The sequence below is a fragment of the Stegodyphus dumicola genome, chromosome 7 (genome assembly GCF_044657685.1).
Source record: "Stegodyphus dumicola isolate Sdum_Otavi_A_Nest chromosome 7, ASM4465768v1".
NCBI lineage: Eukaryota > Metazoa > Arthropoda > Arachnida > Araneae > Eresidae > Stegodyphus > Stegodyphus dumicola.
The window spans coordinates 39,996,047-40,016,569 of NC_140774.1; the positions used below are offsets into that span (position 1 = coordinate 39,996,047).

Consider the following 20,523-nt stretch of genomic DNA (forward strand, 5'->3'; position numbering starts at 1 on the left):
CAAATTTTCTAATTTTGCTGTATTATGTAATACAGTACGTAACCGAACATTTGCATTTTCAAATTTTACCTAGGTTTCATGCAAATGTTTAGCTGTACAGACTAGAACAGTGCAACATTTTCTTTTCTGACAACTTTCGGAACTATATTTTATTCCACGGAATATTTTTTCACAAATCGTCAGTAGTCCTACTATCAAATTTAGTGCCATTCGAGCGGATAGACAGAGCTAGAGAAGGCTTTAGTTTAGTTTAAAGGCAAACTCACTATACTTTATCTTAAAACTTGTTCAAATGTTAATCTAAAATCTGAATACAAAGACTAGAATTAAGAATTTTTCATTTTTTAATATTTTTCATTTTTTGAAATTTTTAATGGTAACTTTTACTTTGATATACTGCAATATGAAGTTTTCAAATCCTAGTTTTTTAACCAGTGCTGTTTGACTTTAAAACTCTGTCCTGCTAATAGAGATTAAATATTTGCCTAAAAGTGATCAAATAAATAAGTTAGTTCATTACTCGTAGTTTGATCGATTCAAAAACTAGGCGAAGGTTAGGCTGTAAAAGCGTTCTAGTGTTTTCTCTCAACCCGTCAAAAAATTAATATAATTAAGTTTCTTTAGAAACTCTCCCACGACGGTATACTTCTCTTCGCATTATCCTCAATGCTTTATCATAATCAATAAATAAGGAAAGAATTTTCAGATAAGTACAGAAATGAATATAAATGTAGTTTCTTTCAGTTTATTGCAATTATAATGCACAACAGCAGTGTAAACTAAGAAATCTCTGCTTAATAGTAATCTATCACTCTGAATTAAGTTCTAAATTCCTAAGATTTTTCTCAATATATTAATCTACACATATTACGCTGAAAACATAACAATACTTTTGATAGCATCACCATTTACCTCTAAGATGTTCACTTACCCAAGCTGATAAGATGAAGTACTTCCGTCGAAGAACATTAGCATGTTTGAAAAAAAGACATAATAATTGAAGCAAAGATATATGATCCACACGAAAAAAAAAACGAAACTTCTGTTACCAAATTTATGTTATTAATTTGGTTTCTGCAGGGAATATGCCTATTAATCAAAAGTATTCACTAAGAAAAAGTGCTTTTTTTAATACATTATCGCCCCGAATCCCGAAGGAACAATTACAACATAACAGGGTTAGCTATTAATAAAGTGTAGTTCCAATTTTCTTACTCGGGACAAGCTGGTTGCATTAAAACCCTTCTTTTTGTTTTACAATTTTATGGAAAAGGATTTTGTTTTTTGTTTTTTATCCCATATATTACAGCCAATGGCACGTTTATTAGGATTAGTGTAGTCTCATGTACTCGCAATAATGATTCATATGATTAATCGAGATCTGTTAAGGTGAATATGGATGCACTATTTTCATCTTAAAATAAAAATACGGAATAAAAAAATGAAGTCTCTGTTAATGTATAAAATTGAAATGTTATCTGTAAGTCTGCCAATCATGTAAAGACTAATGAACTGACTCAAAATTTTGCACGTAACTATCTTATAGTTTACATTAGGACAGGAGTCCATAACTATTTTCTTGCTATGAAAGGAGTAAAAATTTTAAAAACTATCAAGAACGCGTCATTTAAATTTTGAAAAAAGAAATATTTCTACTTTATTTTCCAAAACATTACAGTAAAATATATATATATATATATGTTTCGAAATACACTCCTGCTTAAAAAATAAGCAACAAAGGTAAAATACGTAATAAAACAATAACTATGTAGAGTCATTAGGATTTTATTGGAAGCCGGAGAGATGAAAAATGAGCAATCGCCTTCGCCGGGAGTCGAACCACGGACCTCTGGAATATCGGCCCAGTGTGCAGAACCACTACACTACGAAGTGACGCTAGGAAAGTGGGAGAAATACTCTATAACTATTAATGGGTATGCGTGAAACTGCTTTAAGAGGTTGGTGTGGAATTACTTGAACCACACTGGAAACAATAAAGTAAAGAATACAAAAACCATCGTATCGCAAAAGATCGGAAGAATGTGCATCATGCCAATAACGGGTATGATACTCTCTAGCTGAAATGCATGCTTGACGAGAGTGAGGCAAGCTGGCAAAAGTGTCGTTGATCCCTTGTTGTGGCAGTAGCGCCCATCCCTGTAGTGATGCCTGTCGGAACTCATGAAAAGTGGGCGCACTGCGACCTGCTGTCCATCGTCCCAACATGTCTCACACTTGTTATATGGGAATTGTAAAGAAAAGTGGCAAGAAGACTGGAATAGTGGTGACATAGGGAGAAGGACGTATAACCTCCTACCAAAGGTAGACACGGAACATCTTATAACAATAGCCCCACTGACACAGTACATAACGGGTCATGGCCCATTTCCATCTTACTTTATGCGTTATGGCATCTCAACATCTGACAATTGTGTCTGTGGCATGCCAGGTTCTCCCGAGCACTACCTATTTGACTGCGGTCTAACAACAAGAACAATAGAATACGTCCCTATATTCCTGTCAATTTTAGACGTGAAGTGTTTAATGCCTTGCACAATTTGGCACATCCTGGAATCCGTGCCACCAAAAAGCTGATCGCAGACAGATTTGTCTGGCCAGCAATGAATCAAGACATCACAGAATGGACTCGTTCATGTATTAGATGTCAACGGTGTAAAGTATCCCGTCACACTCACAGCCCCATTCAACAATTTAACCTTCCAGCAAGACGCTTTGATCATGTGCACTTAGACTTGGTTGGCCCATTGCCTCCTTCAAATGGTTACACATACCTCCTCACTTGTATTGATCGGTACACAAGATGGCCTGAAGCCATTCCTATTGAAAATATATCCGCTGAAACTGTATCTCGAGCATTCATCTCCCAGTGGCTTTCAAGATTTGGCATGCCTACCACCATCACTACTGACCAAGGCCGACAATTTCAATGTCACTTGTTTGCATCCCTCACCTCTCTTCTTGGCATTCGCCATATTCGCACAACACCATACCATCCATCTGGAAATGGGATGGTGGAACGCTTTCACCGATCTCTCAAACAAGGTCTGAAGTGCCACAGTAGCACGCACTGGACAGAAGCCTTACCCCTAGTCTTGCTTGGTCTTCGCACAGCATTCAAAGAAGACATTGGTAGCACTTGTGCTGAAATGTTATATGGTGCAACCCTCCGTCTGCCAGGTGAATTCTTTCACCCAGAATCTACTCCAGTTATCGACCCTCCAACATTCCTTCAACGTTTACGTGAGACCATGAGCAATATCTCGCCAACCCCAGCATCTTCGCATAACCAGCCAAGCTATTTTGTACATCCTGCGCTTGAGACAGCTTCGCACGTATTCGTGCGCAACGATGCAATTAAGCCAACTTTAACACCTTCATATGATGGTCCATTCAAAGTTGTCAAACGAACACCGAAACATTTCACCATCATCTGCAATAGCAAACAATCAGTGATTGGAATCGATCGTCTCAAACCAGCATTTCTAATGCAAGATCCAACAACTTCCTCATCAACATCACTCCCGGAAGAAAGCTTACATCCCGTAAAAGAGCAATCTAAAACTACCAGATCTGGAAGAAAGGTTAAATTTAACCCAAGGTACTTATAACGTACCGATGGTACTTGGGGGGGGAGTACTGTGGCGTTCCGACAGATACTTCAACTTCTATTCATGGGATGGCGTCACGTGTAAAATCCAGTTCTTAATCGGAGCAGCAAAGCGACGTCATTACTCACTCAGACTTCTCGTGAGATAACTGTATGCGACGGTAGCATGAACTGTGTTCCGAGCTCTGTGTTGATCTCTGCAATGTAATTTAAATTGTAATTTAGTATTTAATATATTCTTTTGTTATAGGAGATTGTCTACTCTTATTTTCTTTAATTATATCATGCATTAAGCACACGACCACCAAATATATTACTTCTCCCTATTAAATCTCATTCTTAATGGTATATGTCTATCTCAATTACGATTGCTGCTTCTCCACGTAATGTTATCTATACTTTTGTAGGCACCTGTTACTCGCGCGTACCTCAAGGTTATATGATGCAGCTGAATATCGGTTTATGAACTAAATATTTCGTATTAATGTATTGGGTTACTATTAACATGAAAACTGAAGTTAAGTCCTGCAGATCTTATTTAACAAGTTAGCGAGTTATCCTAATTTCTGAAATGTTAAGACAAAGTCTTGGGAAGGTACCTTTTAATTTACTACTCTACTTTTCACAGAAAAGGCATTACTTGTGTTACAGACAAACCACTATTTCCGGCTATGTAAATTAACCGCTTAATGGCATAACCCGAGTTAATTCGTTATGCATAATGCATGCAGTTCACTTTATCCTGAAATAATTCGGACTGAACTGTATCAATCTTATCTAACCTGCTTATTTTCGGCCAGAGATACAGAATTATTGTACTTAACCGAATATATTCGAAAATAATTCGCAGATGTTCTAGCGCATGGCAGAATATTTTAAACAAAAGTGATGTCCCGTGCTTCTTTACCGACTAGAGAAATACTGTGAAATACGTTTAACGCGAAAACGCTTAAAACGAAATATCGGTTAACACGAAATAATGCAACGGTCCCGACAAACTACTATATATTTTCATGCATTTTGTTTCTCTTAACACGAAACAAAAATCGCTTAACACAAAAAGATATCCATCTGAAAATGAACAAAATACGAAAAACACCGACCTTGCAAGCGAGATTTAAGAGGAGTGTGAAATGAAAGAGTGTTGGTTTGACATTTTTCGTAGAAAGGAGGCTAACTTGGCTTTGAAATATCTTCGGAATAGCCTGCGAGACGATCCAGTTTTGTTTATCTAAGCTACTTTCCATCCACTCCTACAAACGCTACACAAACATCTCATCTCTCATCAGTTGGCTTTGGAATTCGGTGACGAGTACATCGCAGTGTGAGTACAAATCTGCGAGTTCCGTTCATATGTTGCACTCCGCACGTTTGTGTCTTTTCATATGTTAAACTCTGCATGGGATTCAGTGACTCCAGAGACGAATGAAAATTGTTTTCGTCATGCACGATTCTCAAAAGTATCAGATTTTTGGAGCCAAAAGAAATGGAGAAGGAGGATATTGAAACTGAGCCTACACTTAATGAAATATTTAGAACGTTTCTGTGTTAATGGACTGTCCTACTGTATGATCGGAAGAATACGTTGCAGTAGTTGATGATAATGTGTGTACAGCCTCAATTATGGCAGACAAAGACATTTTGGAGTTTGTTCAAAGCTAAAAAAATATCTTTGATGCAGATTCCGACGACGGAAATGAAATGAAATGAATAATGCAGCTCCTGTTCCCACGGCATCTGAAATTAGGAATATCATGAAAAGTGTGCGCATTTATTTAGGCGCACATTCCAAGGGTGAAATTCATAACAAAATGGACGACATTGAACAATTTGATGCTAAAAAAGAGAACGCAAAGAAAAATATCAGATTATTTTCCAAACTCTCAATAAATGTTTTGTTTTTCAAAAAACTTTAAAATTTTGTTTTAACTTTCATTACGTTCTTGTGGATGTTTTGTTTCTTCCTTTTAATTAAATACATGCATGTATACATATATGTGTAAACAAATGTACTCTAATAAACTTAATTTTGTTGAATGTATGTTTTTTTAATATCCTTTAGACGAAAAAATATTTCAGACCCCTCAGTTTCGTGTTAAACAATTTTCACTGTGTTCCTAATTATAGTTCAAAGCCTAATTATAATTGTAATTGTGTGAGTTATCTTACTTTTCTAACAATAATATCAGAACAAGTCCTCGAAATTCGTCGTGGCAAGGAGTGCAAGTTTGCGGCTTACTTTGAGCCTTGATCACCATATGGATTACAGTACGACTTTGCTCAGTTACGCCCCCAATTTTGATGAACCTGTCCCTCTCCCTGTCCCTCGGAAGAGGGACAGGTCCGAGGGTCTCCCACCCCTCTTATCACTAACCTCTCCAGAGAACTTTCGGCTGGCTCCATATTTAGAATACCTCCATATCGCAGGGATACTATACATTTACAAATATTCATACCTTCTCCGAAATGCGAACCCGGGCTTTTCGGTACTGCAGTAGGCTGTCATAACCACTTAACTGCACGGCCCAATTGTAATTGTTATTATAGTTTCCTAATTGTCAAAATCGTAATTGTAATTGCAGTTGTACCCAGTTATTACTCACACGTACTAGCTTTGTATTATAAGTAGGCACATTGATTTCTTTTCAAATCTAAAAATAAAACAAATTAAATTACAAAATAGTTAGGTTTTTAAGCGGTTATGCAATAATAGTCAGTCAAATTCAAACAGGGATCTAAGGCTACACATTCAAGAAAATAAGTTATAAGCTGGCTCAATATTTCCCGGCGCTTAAGTCGTAAACATAGACTAGCGAGAGAATACTAGAAACAGAAAAATCAGTTTATTATAGAGCTGGTTAGGGTTTCTAATAGCGCAGTGCAAGTGACAGAAGTTTTATAGAGTTACTTTTAATGGAATTATAAAGTTAATTTTGAAAAGTTAGTTTTAGTTTATAAAGTTAATTTAATGAAGTTAATCTTTTTCTTTTTATAAAGTTTAAAACTCTCAGAACTCTTAAAGTTAATTTGCATTTTGCTGAGGAATGCGGAAATAAGAAGTTATGGTAGAAATCAAAGTCACAATAATTAGTTAATTAACATAAGAACCTTATAAATGCATTAAGAGCATTACATGAAGATTTTTATACAATAATGTTTTTTAAACAAGCAAACTAAATGAATGAAAGTCAAATAGTATTTAGTTTGGAGGTTCATTAGGTAATATATGTAAGTATTTCCGTTACCAGGAAAATTAAAATTTAGGAACTTATCAATACTTTACAGATAAAATAGATAAAATAGATTTTCATCAATTTGGGGAAAAACTTATGATTCGGTGTATTTTATAATCCGAAATATATAATTTGGTAAAAATAACCATAGTGGGTCGCGTACTAACAGAATACCGGCTGATTGGTTGATACCTTTGTAAGCACGGTCTCAGTAGCCTGCTAATTTATGAGCTGGAAGGCTGTTTTCAAGAAATAAAGCAGCAAAGGAATTAAGTGGCTTGTTCTTAGTGCTTCCCTTGAGATAAATCTTCAATCAGAATAGTTTCCTGTAAAAGCATATATCATTTTATATTAAAATAGGGTATTCCTATTTAATCGTACTCTTAGTATTTTATTTATTGTGCCTAGAAGATAGAAGATATATACTTTATTAATTTTCAAGGCAGGCAATTTCAGAGTCATTATTTCTTTAACTTCTCTCAAAACTAACCTAACTTGCTCTTTACTAGAGCAAGATGAAATACATATTAATGTTGAATTATAAGACTTTATGTTTAACTATGTTATAACAAGTTTGTATATGCCAATCATTCAGTTTTATGACAGTTAAAAACAGAAATGGGCACAAAACCATCTACTAGTACACCAATGGCTCTCACTACTAGAACAACCGAGATTTATTATTGATTATAGTATGTATATATTTTTTATTTGTTTGTAGGGAAATGGAGGGAAGAAAAGAGCTAACTAGAAAAAAAGAGCAATAAGCGAACCTGATATAATATCTTCTGTTTAATAGTTAAGGAAGAAGATATTACCAGAATTATTTTGCAAAGAGGAAGAAAAATTAGTTACACATTGGCCCATGTATTTTTTCAAAGAAAGCAGCATTCTTCTGGGTATGAAAACTATATCATATGCTGGGTTTCCTGTTTTCTCAGGGAAAGATAAAACTTCAGGAAGAAAATAACGAGAGATTTTTAAAAAGCTATTCTGGCATCAAAATACAGAGAGGCTAAAATGTAACTACAACTAGACAATGAGAGTTACAAAAGTATAAACAATCGGTTTATGGAGGTTGGCCCTAACTCAATTTAAAGATGTTTCACCAAATCCATAGGAGAATTTCATCTCTGATGAGACTACTTTCTTTTTAAATTCCAAGTCAGAGAAAACAAGTGTTAAAAGATTAAAAAATGTACTAATTGTAGAAGTTGATTATTTGGTGGTTTATAGTTTAGCAGGCTAAAGATTTTGGAGATATGGTTCAGTAAATTTAAAATATTAAAAGTTATACTTTTAGGAGAAAAAAATCTTACATTTTGCTATAAGTATTTCATAGGAATCATTTTATCCCCATGTGAAAATACTACTCTGACGACTTTTTCAACTCTGAAAGAGCACATGGGATTGAAAGTGACACGTTGTCGTCAGTGTGTCTGATTGTAAGACCCTTCGTTTTCATTTAAGAAGAAATGATAGAGAGATTTTAATTTGGAAAGGTAATTTTCTTTAATTAATAAAAAAAAGAAACATCTAAAATTCATTGCTTACAATGTTTTTGAGTGAAAACTGCTTTAATAAATCTATAGGGTTGAAGATATCTTAGACCTTTCTCGTGAAGTAATAAACTTATTTCATTTTCGCTTGAAACATTAGAAATCATTTTTTCAGCTGAATATTTTATTGCTTTAAGTCCATTACTTTCATATCCCTAGTTACATAATCTTGGTATGAGATTTAAGTCACATTATATTCATTTATAGCCTCCAAATAAAGACAGTTTAGAATTAAAATTCTAATACATTGTCTACATTGTTTTAGACTGTATTGCAAGTTAATAATAAGGCCTTACCAAGTTTTTGTTTTAAAACAAGAAATGGAATTAAAAAATATTCGCAGAAAGAATAAAAACAGAAAGCATTTTTCTCTCCTGACTCTGCCATATAAAGTAACTATTTTATAAATACCATCTTTATATTCTCTGCGCTTAGGGAATTCTCATTACTGCATAAGGATAACTGCGTTTAGAAATAAAAGAACAGTATGAGACATAGTAGTAATTGTATTAATGATGAAATAAAAGAATAAAAATAAAAACTATAATATTTTTTACGATTTACTTTCACTGGAAACTTGATTTGAATTCGGAGCCTTAATTATTTTAACTACATATAGCTAATTCTTTACCGAGATAAAGTAATAATTTCCCCCGAAGTTTAGTTAATAACAAATTATACGATAATTCCAAGATTTTCTTATAATGCATTACATACATATTGCTTTTAATTTCTGTGTAGATAGGATAATAAAATATATTCGACGTCAGTTACATTTTAGCTAAGGTTCGTAGAGTAACTCAGGGGAACTTATTCCGCTTCAAAATGAAAATATAAAAGGAAAACAGATTATTGTGGTTTTCGATGTCGCTTTTATAAAAATTGTAGGGAAGTAACCTAAAACTATCAATTATAGGATTTATACTTAGTCTTCCCAACACTACTTTAATGAATTTATTATAATTTTACGTATTGGGAATATTCCATTCTTCCAGTTTTATTCAAAAATTACTCTCTCTTTTTTTAGATAATGAATCTATTTTTTCTTTCAGAGCTTTGGATTCAGTGTGTACTTTTGTCATATTTTTTAGCATCAAAACAAAGTAATATTATGTTATCAAAGCAAAACTCTACCAAACACGTGATTTCAAGCGATAGGTTGTAGTCATTCTATATGTGTGTGTTCTTAAATTTTATAGATGAGTGAAAGCATACATTTTCCTTCAGACGGTGAAGAATAGGCAGGATGGCAAATATGATGACCTACATATCTCAATTATACTCATGCTGCGTCTTTATATATCATTATATTTATACATGAAGCTTAACAATAAGGAACAGCTACTTAAATATTTCGGTTTAAGTACATCGTGTCTTCAGTTTGCTTCATTACTTACTGGATAATTGCCATTGCACGAAAAATCACATCTAAGGGTTATTTTTTTGTGAAAAACCAGTTTAGCCTTTATTCCAAAACACGCCTCTCAACAGATTGCATATGGATGACAATAAGCCTGCTGGCGGCACAATGATTATTTAGACATGAGAAGAAGATTGAATTACATTTCAAAAGATATTCAGAGTATAATCAAAATCGCAATAACAACCTTGTATTTAGCGTACATATATTAAATATATACAACGTTGTTATTGCGATTTTGATTGTCATATTGGCGTATTGCTCTCCTTATTCAGAGTATAGTTTCTTTTGTACAATATAATTGTAGAGACATTAGGTTATTTTGAAGCAGGAGACGTAAAAATGTGCAATGCCCTCGCCGGGACACTAACCTTGGACCTCTCGAATATGCGTCTAGTGTGCTGACCATTACACCACCACACCACACAAGCATGCTAAGAAGGCGAGAGAAGTACCTTATATTCTTTTAAAGGGCGACTGGGGATTAAGGGAACCAATCGCTAAATCTTGGTGGTGGAGAATCATCACCCACCACCTTTTTTTAGCTCGGGAGCCACTGTAGATTTATTAGGTATTTTTGAATCAACAGACGTGAAAAATATGCAATGCCCTCTCCGGGACTCGAATCTCAGACCTCTCGAGATACTCGCCGAATATGCTGACCATTGCACCGCGAAAGCTTGCTAAGAAAGCGAGATAAATCAATTATGTAATGTTATGATATATTTTCTTATTTTATCACATATATTTGCTTATACTATTGTCACATATATTATTATTTATATTATATATTTGCTTATTAGGCTTTGCGTTTGTTCTACCAAGATGTTTTATTTGTAAACATACCTAAGAAATCTTCATTTATTGGGTATTACGAAAATACTCAATGATAATTCAAATAGATGGAACATAGCACCACCAACAATTAGCTCGGCCAGTCGCTCAACTTAATTTATAAGGACCTTCGGACGTATTAAATACTAATAATCCATGTACCGAGTAAGAGATTATTTACAATTAAGCTAGTATTATTTAAAATTACATTTTATTAAACTTTTGTGGGTATTTTAAAGTTACAGTGCTAAGTAAATAGTTATAAACTCTTTTGATTCTTTTGTTATTGATGAGAATTATGCTCTTCTGCCGTCCTCCTATAATATTTTATTCTAGAAATCACTATGAGATATATAATTATTCTATAAAAGCCACTAGTCTGATACAAACTGATACTGCTTCGAAATGTCTGATAACGTCACAAGCGAATTCACGTTAAATTTGTGTTAAACTGACCACATTCATTGGAGTGACATTAGGCGACGAAATTACGGTTTGATAAAGGAGTAATATGTTTCACCAGATTCATGAAACTATTCCATAGAACTGACGCTCTCTGCAGCCTGCAGCATAGTTTCACAATTTAGTACTTATTTATGAAAATGTTTTACCCTGTAAAAGGAGATACATATTAGTTTTAAAACGATTGGAATTTGAATAACAAAATATTTCAATTCAGACTTACTTCTATTGATAATTCTAACAAAAAGTAATGGAAAAATAATTTGTAGCTCTTCTTCTTATGGTGAAAACAAATCCCTCGTAATTACAAGAACTTTATATATGAGTACAACCCATATTGAAATAGATATATTTATAAATGTATTTCAGTATAAAATGTACTTCAAAAAATTACTGTAGATTTTATTTAAGTATTTATCTTAGACATGCATTTCCAGTTATAAAATTTCTCAGACTAAAGTAAAGAATTTTATAAAAATCATTTCTGTACTAAGAAATCATTTCAGTAGAAGGTTTCTATAGTTAAACTCTTAAGGATTCTCGTAGATCACGAAATCTAATCATTAAATATATCTAATAACTCTTTAATAAATAAAGCGTTCATCTTCTTCATGCACAAAGCTGCAATAATATAAGCAACTAATATTTTCATGCGCCCCTCTTTAATTTATTTCTAAAACAAACAACATTAGTTTTGCAGTTTTCTCTAAATTCGGAGAAATTTTAATCGAAATTGTTTATTAAATGCACTAAAATGTAATCTAAGTTTGAGAACTCGTTCTCAAATATTTCAGGAAATTGTATTTTCAAATATATTGAATTTTGCATTTAAATGATTGTATTCATGGAATATCTTTCTAAAATATAATGAATATTTACCGCTAAGACGTTTAGTTCTGCCTGCAGTATATAAAATTGAATATATTAATATTTAAAACGCTTTCACTCCCAGCGTGCAGCTGTTCTCTTAAAATGTTCAACCTTATTTTGAGAAGATTTTTTGATCGGAAATACGTGTCTAGAGTGAATATTTGGGAAAATAAAAGCTCACAATCACCTTTTTCAAATACCCAGTGTAAACAGAATGCATTAAAATCTGTGGGCAATCATATATTACCTTGTTTTCTTAAGTTTTTAATTGTTTATATTAACTGCTTTAATTTAATTTATTAACTTACATTTGCTAGATTTTAAGATTATTTTCTTTGATGCTACATCTGAAATAATGAGGCACAAAATCTAAATTTGTATTTGTTTATAACTTTTTTCTTTGCTAATCACTATTTATTAGATTTAAACTGACTCTCTGATAGTATAAATATATGATACACGAAATTTAATGTCCAATGTAATAAATGGGAAGGATTCTCAATGGAAATTTAAAAAAAGCTATATGAACTCAGAATTTAGGCACTCACGTCTTTAAATTAAATATAAGAAACCAAGTGTTGTCTAAGAAGCGACCAATAAAAATGGAACAAACAAAATAGAAAATTGCAAATAGTACATTGTACATACACTAAAATCTTTGTATATGTATAACTATGCAAATTGAACTCATTATAATTAAAATCATTAAAATCATAAACCATTATTATTAAAATTATTAAAATATTTCAAAAACGTTTTAGCTGTTTATGAAAAGAAACTTTAGTTTGAGGATGCGTGATTTCAATCAAATGTATCATTCTGAGCTTTCATCTACTACCTTAGGACCATTCATATCTTTAAACTGTTATCAGCTTCAAGTTATTACTTGTCTTTACAACATCTCATTTTTTCTTTTCGTGACTGATTTTGATTTCGCTACTTCTAGAACTGCAAAATTTCTTTTTCTATAATTTTGCTTGTCTTAATACTAAGTACATATTTCCAGGATTATACTGTATGCAATTTCAAGCACCATTTCAGTTGTTTCAAACCTATGACACATCGATAAGCGTTATAATCGGGAAATACTGTCAGAAACAGTCTCTTAATAGTCAGTAAACTTAATGTTGAAGAATCAGAAAATTTACGATTGTTCCTCCCTTGTATAAAGCGCCCTACAAATGGTAAGATTTCTGAAATATCTTTGTATCTTTCCAAGAAGTTGGTGACACGAGTTCCAGAAGCGAGACTATATCTCAGCTGAATAGGATAATACGGCATTAAATAGGGAAACTGCGTATACTTAACCCAGAACTTATGCCCTTTCATCATCGTCTTCACTGATTTGTAGTTATCACGCAACAATAACAACAGGAATAGGAAGTTTCAGAAATGACTGGTGCACTAAGAGAAGCTTAGGAAATGTAGACTCATCTGAGGAAAGCAGGACATGGTTTCGTTTCATATGCAGATAATTGTCTTGGTTTCGTAATACAGAGATAATAAAGGTAGTGATAGCATTAGCTGTTATTAACTGCAGAGTATTTCTAGAAGGAAGATTATAAGCGAATTAAATACTCGTATGTAACTTAAATGCACTGGGAAGAATAAAAAATTTAGCAAGCTGGAGGCATATTTCCCATTGTTGCATGAGTGCGATTTCGTAATGGATTGAATGCACACAGAACCGATGATAACTTGCTTATTTTACTAAAATAAACACTTCATATTTCTGGGACTTCTCACCAAAATAGTCTTACAACTTTGCATAGTATCACATGGTGCAATCAGTAGTTACATTTCAAACTACTAAGAACGTTAAACACAACGCAATACAATACGCATCTAAATAGCAAAGCTAACCGGAGATATCTCAATACTTCGAACTCATGCTGAATAAAGAATTCCAAAGGTGAAGCTTTCTAGGGCCTTATGTAGTTTTCTCTCGGCCACCAAGAAATCTCAAAATTACTGGAAGGTATATGAGGTCTGAATATGGTTACAGTTACATAGCTAGATTAATTATATTTATTAAATCACAATACCAATTACAGTTATACATGGACCGGATTGTCGCCAAATGATCACCAATTCGAAGATTTTTGGAAAAAAAAACTAATTTTGTTCAAATTAGTTTGTCGCCTGCTTGGAGATATTTCGCCAATTTAGCGAATTACTCACTGTTAAATAAGCTTTGCACTGTTAACAACGTAACGTAAGAAATAGTTAACAACGTAAACAACGTATCAACGTAAGAAAACAGTGCAAAGAATATTTCTTACTGTTAACAACGTAAGAAAATAGTGCAAAGCTTATTTAACAGTGCATTTACTCACTATTAAATAAGCTTTGCACTATTTTCTTACGTTTCCAGAAAAGCTTCGCTTCTTTAGATTTTCATGTTACATTATACAAAAATAATACTAAAGTTTCACATATAATTTCACTTAATTATTTAAATATGCACAAAATTTGCAACAGTGTTTTATTTTTAGTCTCTTCTGTAACTTTAAAGTATTCGATAGGTAAGGCTTCGGGTTAGGAACTATAAACTGTATAACTGCAATTTTAAAAAGAAAAAGAAAAGCAACGTGTAAAACGAGCAAAGGAAAACTTTTCTCAGTAATTTACTTTATACCGTAAATTTCTAGGCATCTTTTCTAAAAATACTTATAAATTCGATCATACTCGGTAGCAGCGTTAATTTTAGAGCTAGAAAGTTAAATATCATTGTGAAAATTTTATGAGCCATTTGAACTAACACCTTAGCTAAATCATCAATAAAATGGATGATTTAATTTTAATGAGGAAATTTCAAAAAATATATTCGACCATAGGTAGATATACCATTACATTTATTAATTAAATTTCCTTATATCCTAAATGGAGTTGAAGAATTTGAATGTTTGAAAAACTTTCCTGCTATGCAATAAAGGAATTTATAGAATATGTGCTTGAGAGCATTAGAAATAGATTGTCTTTGATTATTAATAATAGCTGCAAGAAATATTTGCTTAATGTATATTTAAATTTTCTCATTTGTGTTCTACATTATCATTGAAGGGAAAATTGGCAGTTTTGAAAATACTTTTATGATACCATTTTAAAAAATTTGCGTTGTTTTCATCAATTAGATGAAAGTAATGCCCACGTTTCAGGATTTTCGACAATGAACAGTTCCATTTCTTGTTTATATTTTTATTATTTTGATCTCAAGGATATATCCTTACTAATTTGTTTTCTCTTTAATACTTTAATAAGAAGCATCACGTTTGTTTTGCTTTTTTTAGATTTTTGAATATCCATATTTAATAGGTATTCGGTCATAATAAAAATTATTTTCATCGTAGTTCCTATTGTTCCTGGAATCATCATTTTTAGTAATGATAGTAATTACTTATTCATTTCCTTACAAATGTGTTAGAAACGCTATAGTTTCGGTGACAGATATTTTTAGCAAATACTGCTTGCACAAAATTTCTCAATCTGAAGCAGGTGAAAAAGCATCATTTCCTTGAAGAATTTTCCTAGTAATAATAAATTTTTATTAATCAACCTAATGTGAAATTGTTTATTTTATTTCTTTTGTACAGCTAAAAAAAGATTTTTTATAAAGAATGTCGGACAATAACTATTGGTTGTTGCTTATTTCCTTTTAAAATTGTGAATCCTCGTTTTATTAGATTTATGCATTTGTTTCCTACAAATTGCTTCAGCACCTATAAATAAGTTTAAACTATGCTTTGAAGTTTAAAATGCTTTTTATTTTAAAGTAACTTTAAGTTAAATGATGAACTGAAATTAAAATAAAGAAAGATGTCAACCCATATACACTGATATATGAGCTTAGAAATAAATACGACCAATTGAAAAAATGTCTGAAACGAAACTAAATCTTTTTACTTCCTTGTGCGAACTGAATCCTTGTGCTAACTGAAGGAAGTATTGTAATCGCAAAAGATTTCGAGTATCATATTTCAACGGATATATCCATTTGCAGGATTTTTTTTGGGCTACATCCCTACGTATCTGCAGAGTAAAGGACTTTTCTTTTCAAAATGGATTTAAAACGAATTCAAAAGGGACTTTTTTGCAACATCTGTACATACGTATGGAGGTACGGAAATTTTGTATATGGGTTTGCTATAGCATCTAGTTATGCCCTTCCCTTTTTTATTGCAGTCGGCAGTACCAAACGTATTATGTAAGATAAAAAATAACGTAAACCAAAATTATAATTTAAATCAGCGGTAACGTCTTAATTTCCCCTCTCTGTTCTAAAAACCGTAATAATAGCTTTTCTAGACCGCGTTATTTCTAGATCAATCCATCTCACATGCCTTTTACGTAATGCTTATGACGTAGTTAACTTGGAACCCGAACACAAAATTTTGAGAAATGAAACTTTTCTAATCGAAACCAAAATCTTTCCCTAACAGACTGCCACACTGGATAAATTCGCACTTTAGCTTGAACTTCTGTGCTGCTTGGACGCTATTTCACTATGTTCTTTGCCTATCGCAATAGTATCAAAAATACAAATATTCTGAAAATAGGCAAGATTAGATGAATAGTGAATTGTGGCCACAAATGGCAACTGAAATAAAAATGAAGGTCGTCTCGGCAAGTTTTCCATTCCTTATTTATTACCATTCTAAGCAATCAAAATTCTTCCTCTTCAATATGGATTTGTGATCTGTCCTCTCTATGTGACGCGCAGTCAGTAGTTCTACGTTTCTGCATCTCAGTGTTCCCACTTCAAAACTTCTAAATATGTTTTTATTACGTACATATACCTACATTCATAGTATATATATACTCACCAATCCCCTTCCTCAGCCTTTAGTTTTGCAATCTTATTACGTAATCATGTACTTCCAATTAAAAAAGAGTTTTAAATGACGAAAAATATTCAAGTTTTGGCAAAGTAAAATTTAGAAAAAAAAATTAATTTTCGCCAAATAACGCAATCTAACTTTGGAATCGTCTCCCGGTTCCTGTATTTATATTTGGGAGCGTTTTATACTCGTTATGAAAAAATAAAATTATAAGAAGTTTGACTCCCATACGATAAAATTGACCGGATTGTTTAATTTCAAAATTTGCAATTTTAATAAAAATAAATATGTTCGAATTATTCTTGAAGGCACGTATATTCACTTGTTAAGTATAAAAAAAATTTCATATCTCCCTTTAAAAACTATTCCGTGAGAAAAACATCCTCCACGTTGCCCTATAGTAAATTTCGAAACAGGCTGAAAATATCATATTAACTTCCTCTAATTATTACGTTATATATAATTAGTACGAATATTCGATACGTACGGAAGCTAAATCATAACTAAAATATCTTAAAATGCATATATTTTTGTCTAACAATCTTTAACTAAGGAATATTTTTTCTTTAATATTTAAATTGGAAAGGTTGGTATGCAGCAAAAACGTTACACTGAACGGCAGAAAATTCCTTGAAATCTATTTAAAAACCTCAAGCCAGGGTAGACTGTATTTGAATGAAAAAAAGCAAAATATTGCTTTATGTAATGTAGTTTAAAAGCTATATACTCAATATTTAATAAAAAGAAGGCAAAGCTCTCAAGCTACATTTTTCCTATAAATTCAATTTAAAACTCATTTCAGGTTGTGCATTCGCCTTCGTTTAAATGCGGTCTTCGATAAATTTATTTTTATTTCAAATAATGTACTACCGTTGAATTTTTCATTTCCTCGAAAAGATGATAAAAATTGCAAGGATGTATAAATTCTAAAATCAGATTTGTAAGGCTTGAAATAAGCAAATAAAAAGAAATTGGAATTTTTTTTATTAAAATTCTTCAAAGATATTAATCATTTTTTGTATTTCATTTCACTAACTACATTCTCTGAAACAAATGATACATATTGATTAGAACTAGTAGGGTTATAGACCACCCAAAAGGATCTTTCAAACATCCAGCCCTATAAACATTTATTAATAAATACTGGTTTAGTTTTCCAGGAACATTTTGAACGTAAATTTAAATGAAATACAAATAAATTAAATTTAAATAAAAGTACGTTGGAAAAAATTACGTGTGATCTCGGAAATACTTTTAACTTCAAATATCATTTTACAGTAAGGATTATAATTTTTTTTGCCTAATAATACATAAATATTCTAAATATATACGGGTACTTGCTCTTTCTATATTACACACACATATGTAATACATAAGCATATACATATATACAGAGTAATTTAAACTAGAGGAACAAAGTTCTAGGAAGGTAGGGTACACCAAGATGACTCGAAAAACTATAATAATGAGGGGTAAGAAATTCAATCCAAACAAAATAGAATGTTGTTGGGGCTGTTGCAGAAAACCTTTCGAAAGCCACCGGCAAAAAGGAGGGATACTATGAATGCATCGTGATCGCAAATTGGTATTTAAAGACCATAAGCTTAAAGTAAATCATAACTTTCCTAATAATGATGTTGTCCGAAGTTTCATAACGTGGGCACCACCACGAGTCTCGGATATTTTAAAATATGCCGGGAATCTGTCGGACATTCGCGGTAACCACGAAGATGCGTCATTTCAAAACGCCGAGTGCATTTCAAAGCACCAGAGATTCCATGCCTTGCGCCGAATTACTTAAATAGTCTATGAAAGCCGGCCGGGTTTAAGAACTCTGCTGTCACCTGTTAACCTACCTTACGCCACGTTGCAGGAGACCTTCATCATCAGAAAAGTCAAGATTTATTTTTATGGTCTTTAAGTGTCACTTTACCATCGCGATGAATTCCAACAATTACTTTCCCTGCTACCTCTCATCAGCTGGAACATAAACTAAGATGCAGGAAGGGCAAACTAATAATTGGAGGAAAAGCTCTTTTTAGTGATAGTTTACAATACGTGTACACCTTTCAGTTTCACAAGTGTTTAATGTCCAGACCATACACCGTTATGCAGGTTTCACAGTGGTGATGTATGGACTTTCAAAAATAGCCGACATGTCGGGAACGTCTGCAGCTGTCACGCAGGTTCTTGTGGGAGGATCGCTGTTACAATCAACGGAAGTCTCGTACCATGGCTTTTAGGGTCTCCCACAGAAAGAAATCCAAGCTGTATTAATTGGGTAATTGTGGTGGCCATGGGATGGGTCCTGCACGCCCAATCCGCTGCTGCGCAAATGTATTGTTCAAGTAATAAGGTACAGCAAGAGCAAAATGACGTGGAGCTTCGTAATGCTGTTACCATATTGCACGCCGAATGGACATAGGAACACAGTCGAGTAATTATGGCAGTACATTTTCCAGCAAAGTGCGATATTATCTACCATTCAGCAGAGTTGTAAGAGATATGGTAATTACTAACAAATAACATCCGATTAATTAATAATTTATGAGCGGGTATTATTTGTTATTAATTACGCAATTTATTAAAAAAATAATACTCATCCATACATTCATGGAAAACTATCTTTGGGAAGCATATAGGTGCATATTTTGTGGTTTGCACTGATTCCACGCATGAACAGTATGCTGATTGAAGATTCCTTCAAGACAGGAAATATCTTAAATGAAAGACAGGAAATAACTTGAAAACTGAAAAAAATACAAGATGGAAATGCCGGGTTCTGGTTGCATTTGTCCACGAACCAAGGCGAAACATTCACGCTTCGCGGATGATCCTTAAACTGCAGTATGACTGGATTCGGTAATTCGGTGCACGTCTGTTCGAATACCCTACGGCACACAATCGTGCCGCAGCTCTCCCGTTGCAGTGACCTTCGCCATACACAATGTGCATGTCTGTCATTCCCGTATTCCCTAAACTCCCCCATGCACTCCTTACGCCCTCGGGAATTAATGTAATTAACGCTGCATTCCAGCTGCAGTTCTGGCGAACAACGTCCTCAAATATGATAAACTGTACATGGTAAGAACCAGGCACGTAGCCAGAAAACCTCTAGCAACTTCATTAATCGGGAAGGCCATGATTTATTTTAAGCTTATGATCTTTAAATTTAAATTTGCAATTGCAATATATTCACGTTTTTCATCATAACACCTTTGCGGGTGGCTGTCGACGGTTTTCTTGCGACAGCCCTTAACAATCCTCTTACCTTCTTAAGAGTGCATTTCCGACCCTGCACTGCTATGCGATACTAAGTGCATACTGGGTGCATCCCTGCCTACCTGGAGGAACCAAATCCCCTTATGACTCAGCTTGGCGTAGTCTAGCTATACGCGAATCGTCTAGGTGTACGCTACTCCTCCTATAAGTTTGTTCCTCTAGTTTTGAATCACCCTTCAGCTAAGTTCATTAACAAAAATCAACTGGAAGACTCATATTTATTTTCTGCAATTGATCGTTTGTCACGATTAATTTACGGTTCGATTATCAGTGTTGCGATTATTGACAATCAATCCATAAGATCACAGATATGAGACAAAGCATTAAATTTAGAGAAAATTATTAAGATTAAATGAAACGAAAGGGACTGTCAAGGCCTTTGATCATTGTTTAGCCA

The 20,523-nt window shown here is 33.2% G+C and overlaps 2 protein-coding genes and 1 long non-coding RNA gene across 4 annotated transcripts in view; 2 read left to right on the plus strand and 1 right to left on the minus strand.

Moving 5' to 3' along the window:
- LOC146996159 (transmembrane channel-like protein 7) overlaps window positions 1–1,339 on the plus strand; it is a 34,538-nt gene extending 33,199 nt beyond the window's left edge. Inside the window, exon 6 of the mRNA XM_085821330.1 lies at window positions 1,310–1,339. Within this exon, the coding sequence (XP_085677456.1) occupies window positions 1,310–1,339 (30 nt within the window). The remainder of the gene's footprint in view (window positions 1–1,309) is intronic.
- Window positions 1–20,523, minus strand: part of LOC118181699 (neprilysin-1-like) — a 482,702-nt gene that overhangs the window by 453,385 nt on the left and 8,794 nt on the right. The window lies entirely within an intron of this gene.
- The window catches only part of LOC146996158 (uncharacterized), a 118,804-nt gene that overhangs the window by 37,893 nt on the left and 60,388 nt on the right, over window positions 1–20,523 (plus strand). The gene's annotated exons all lie outside the window — the stretch shown is intronic.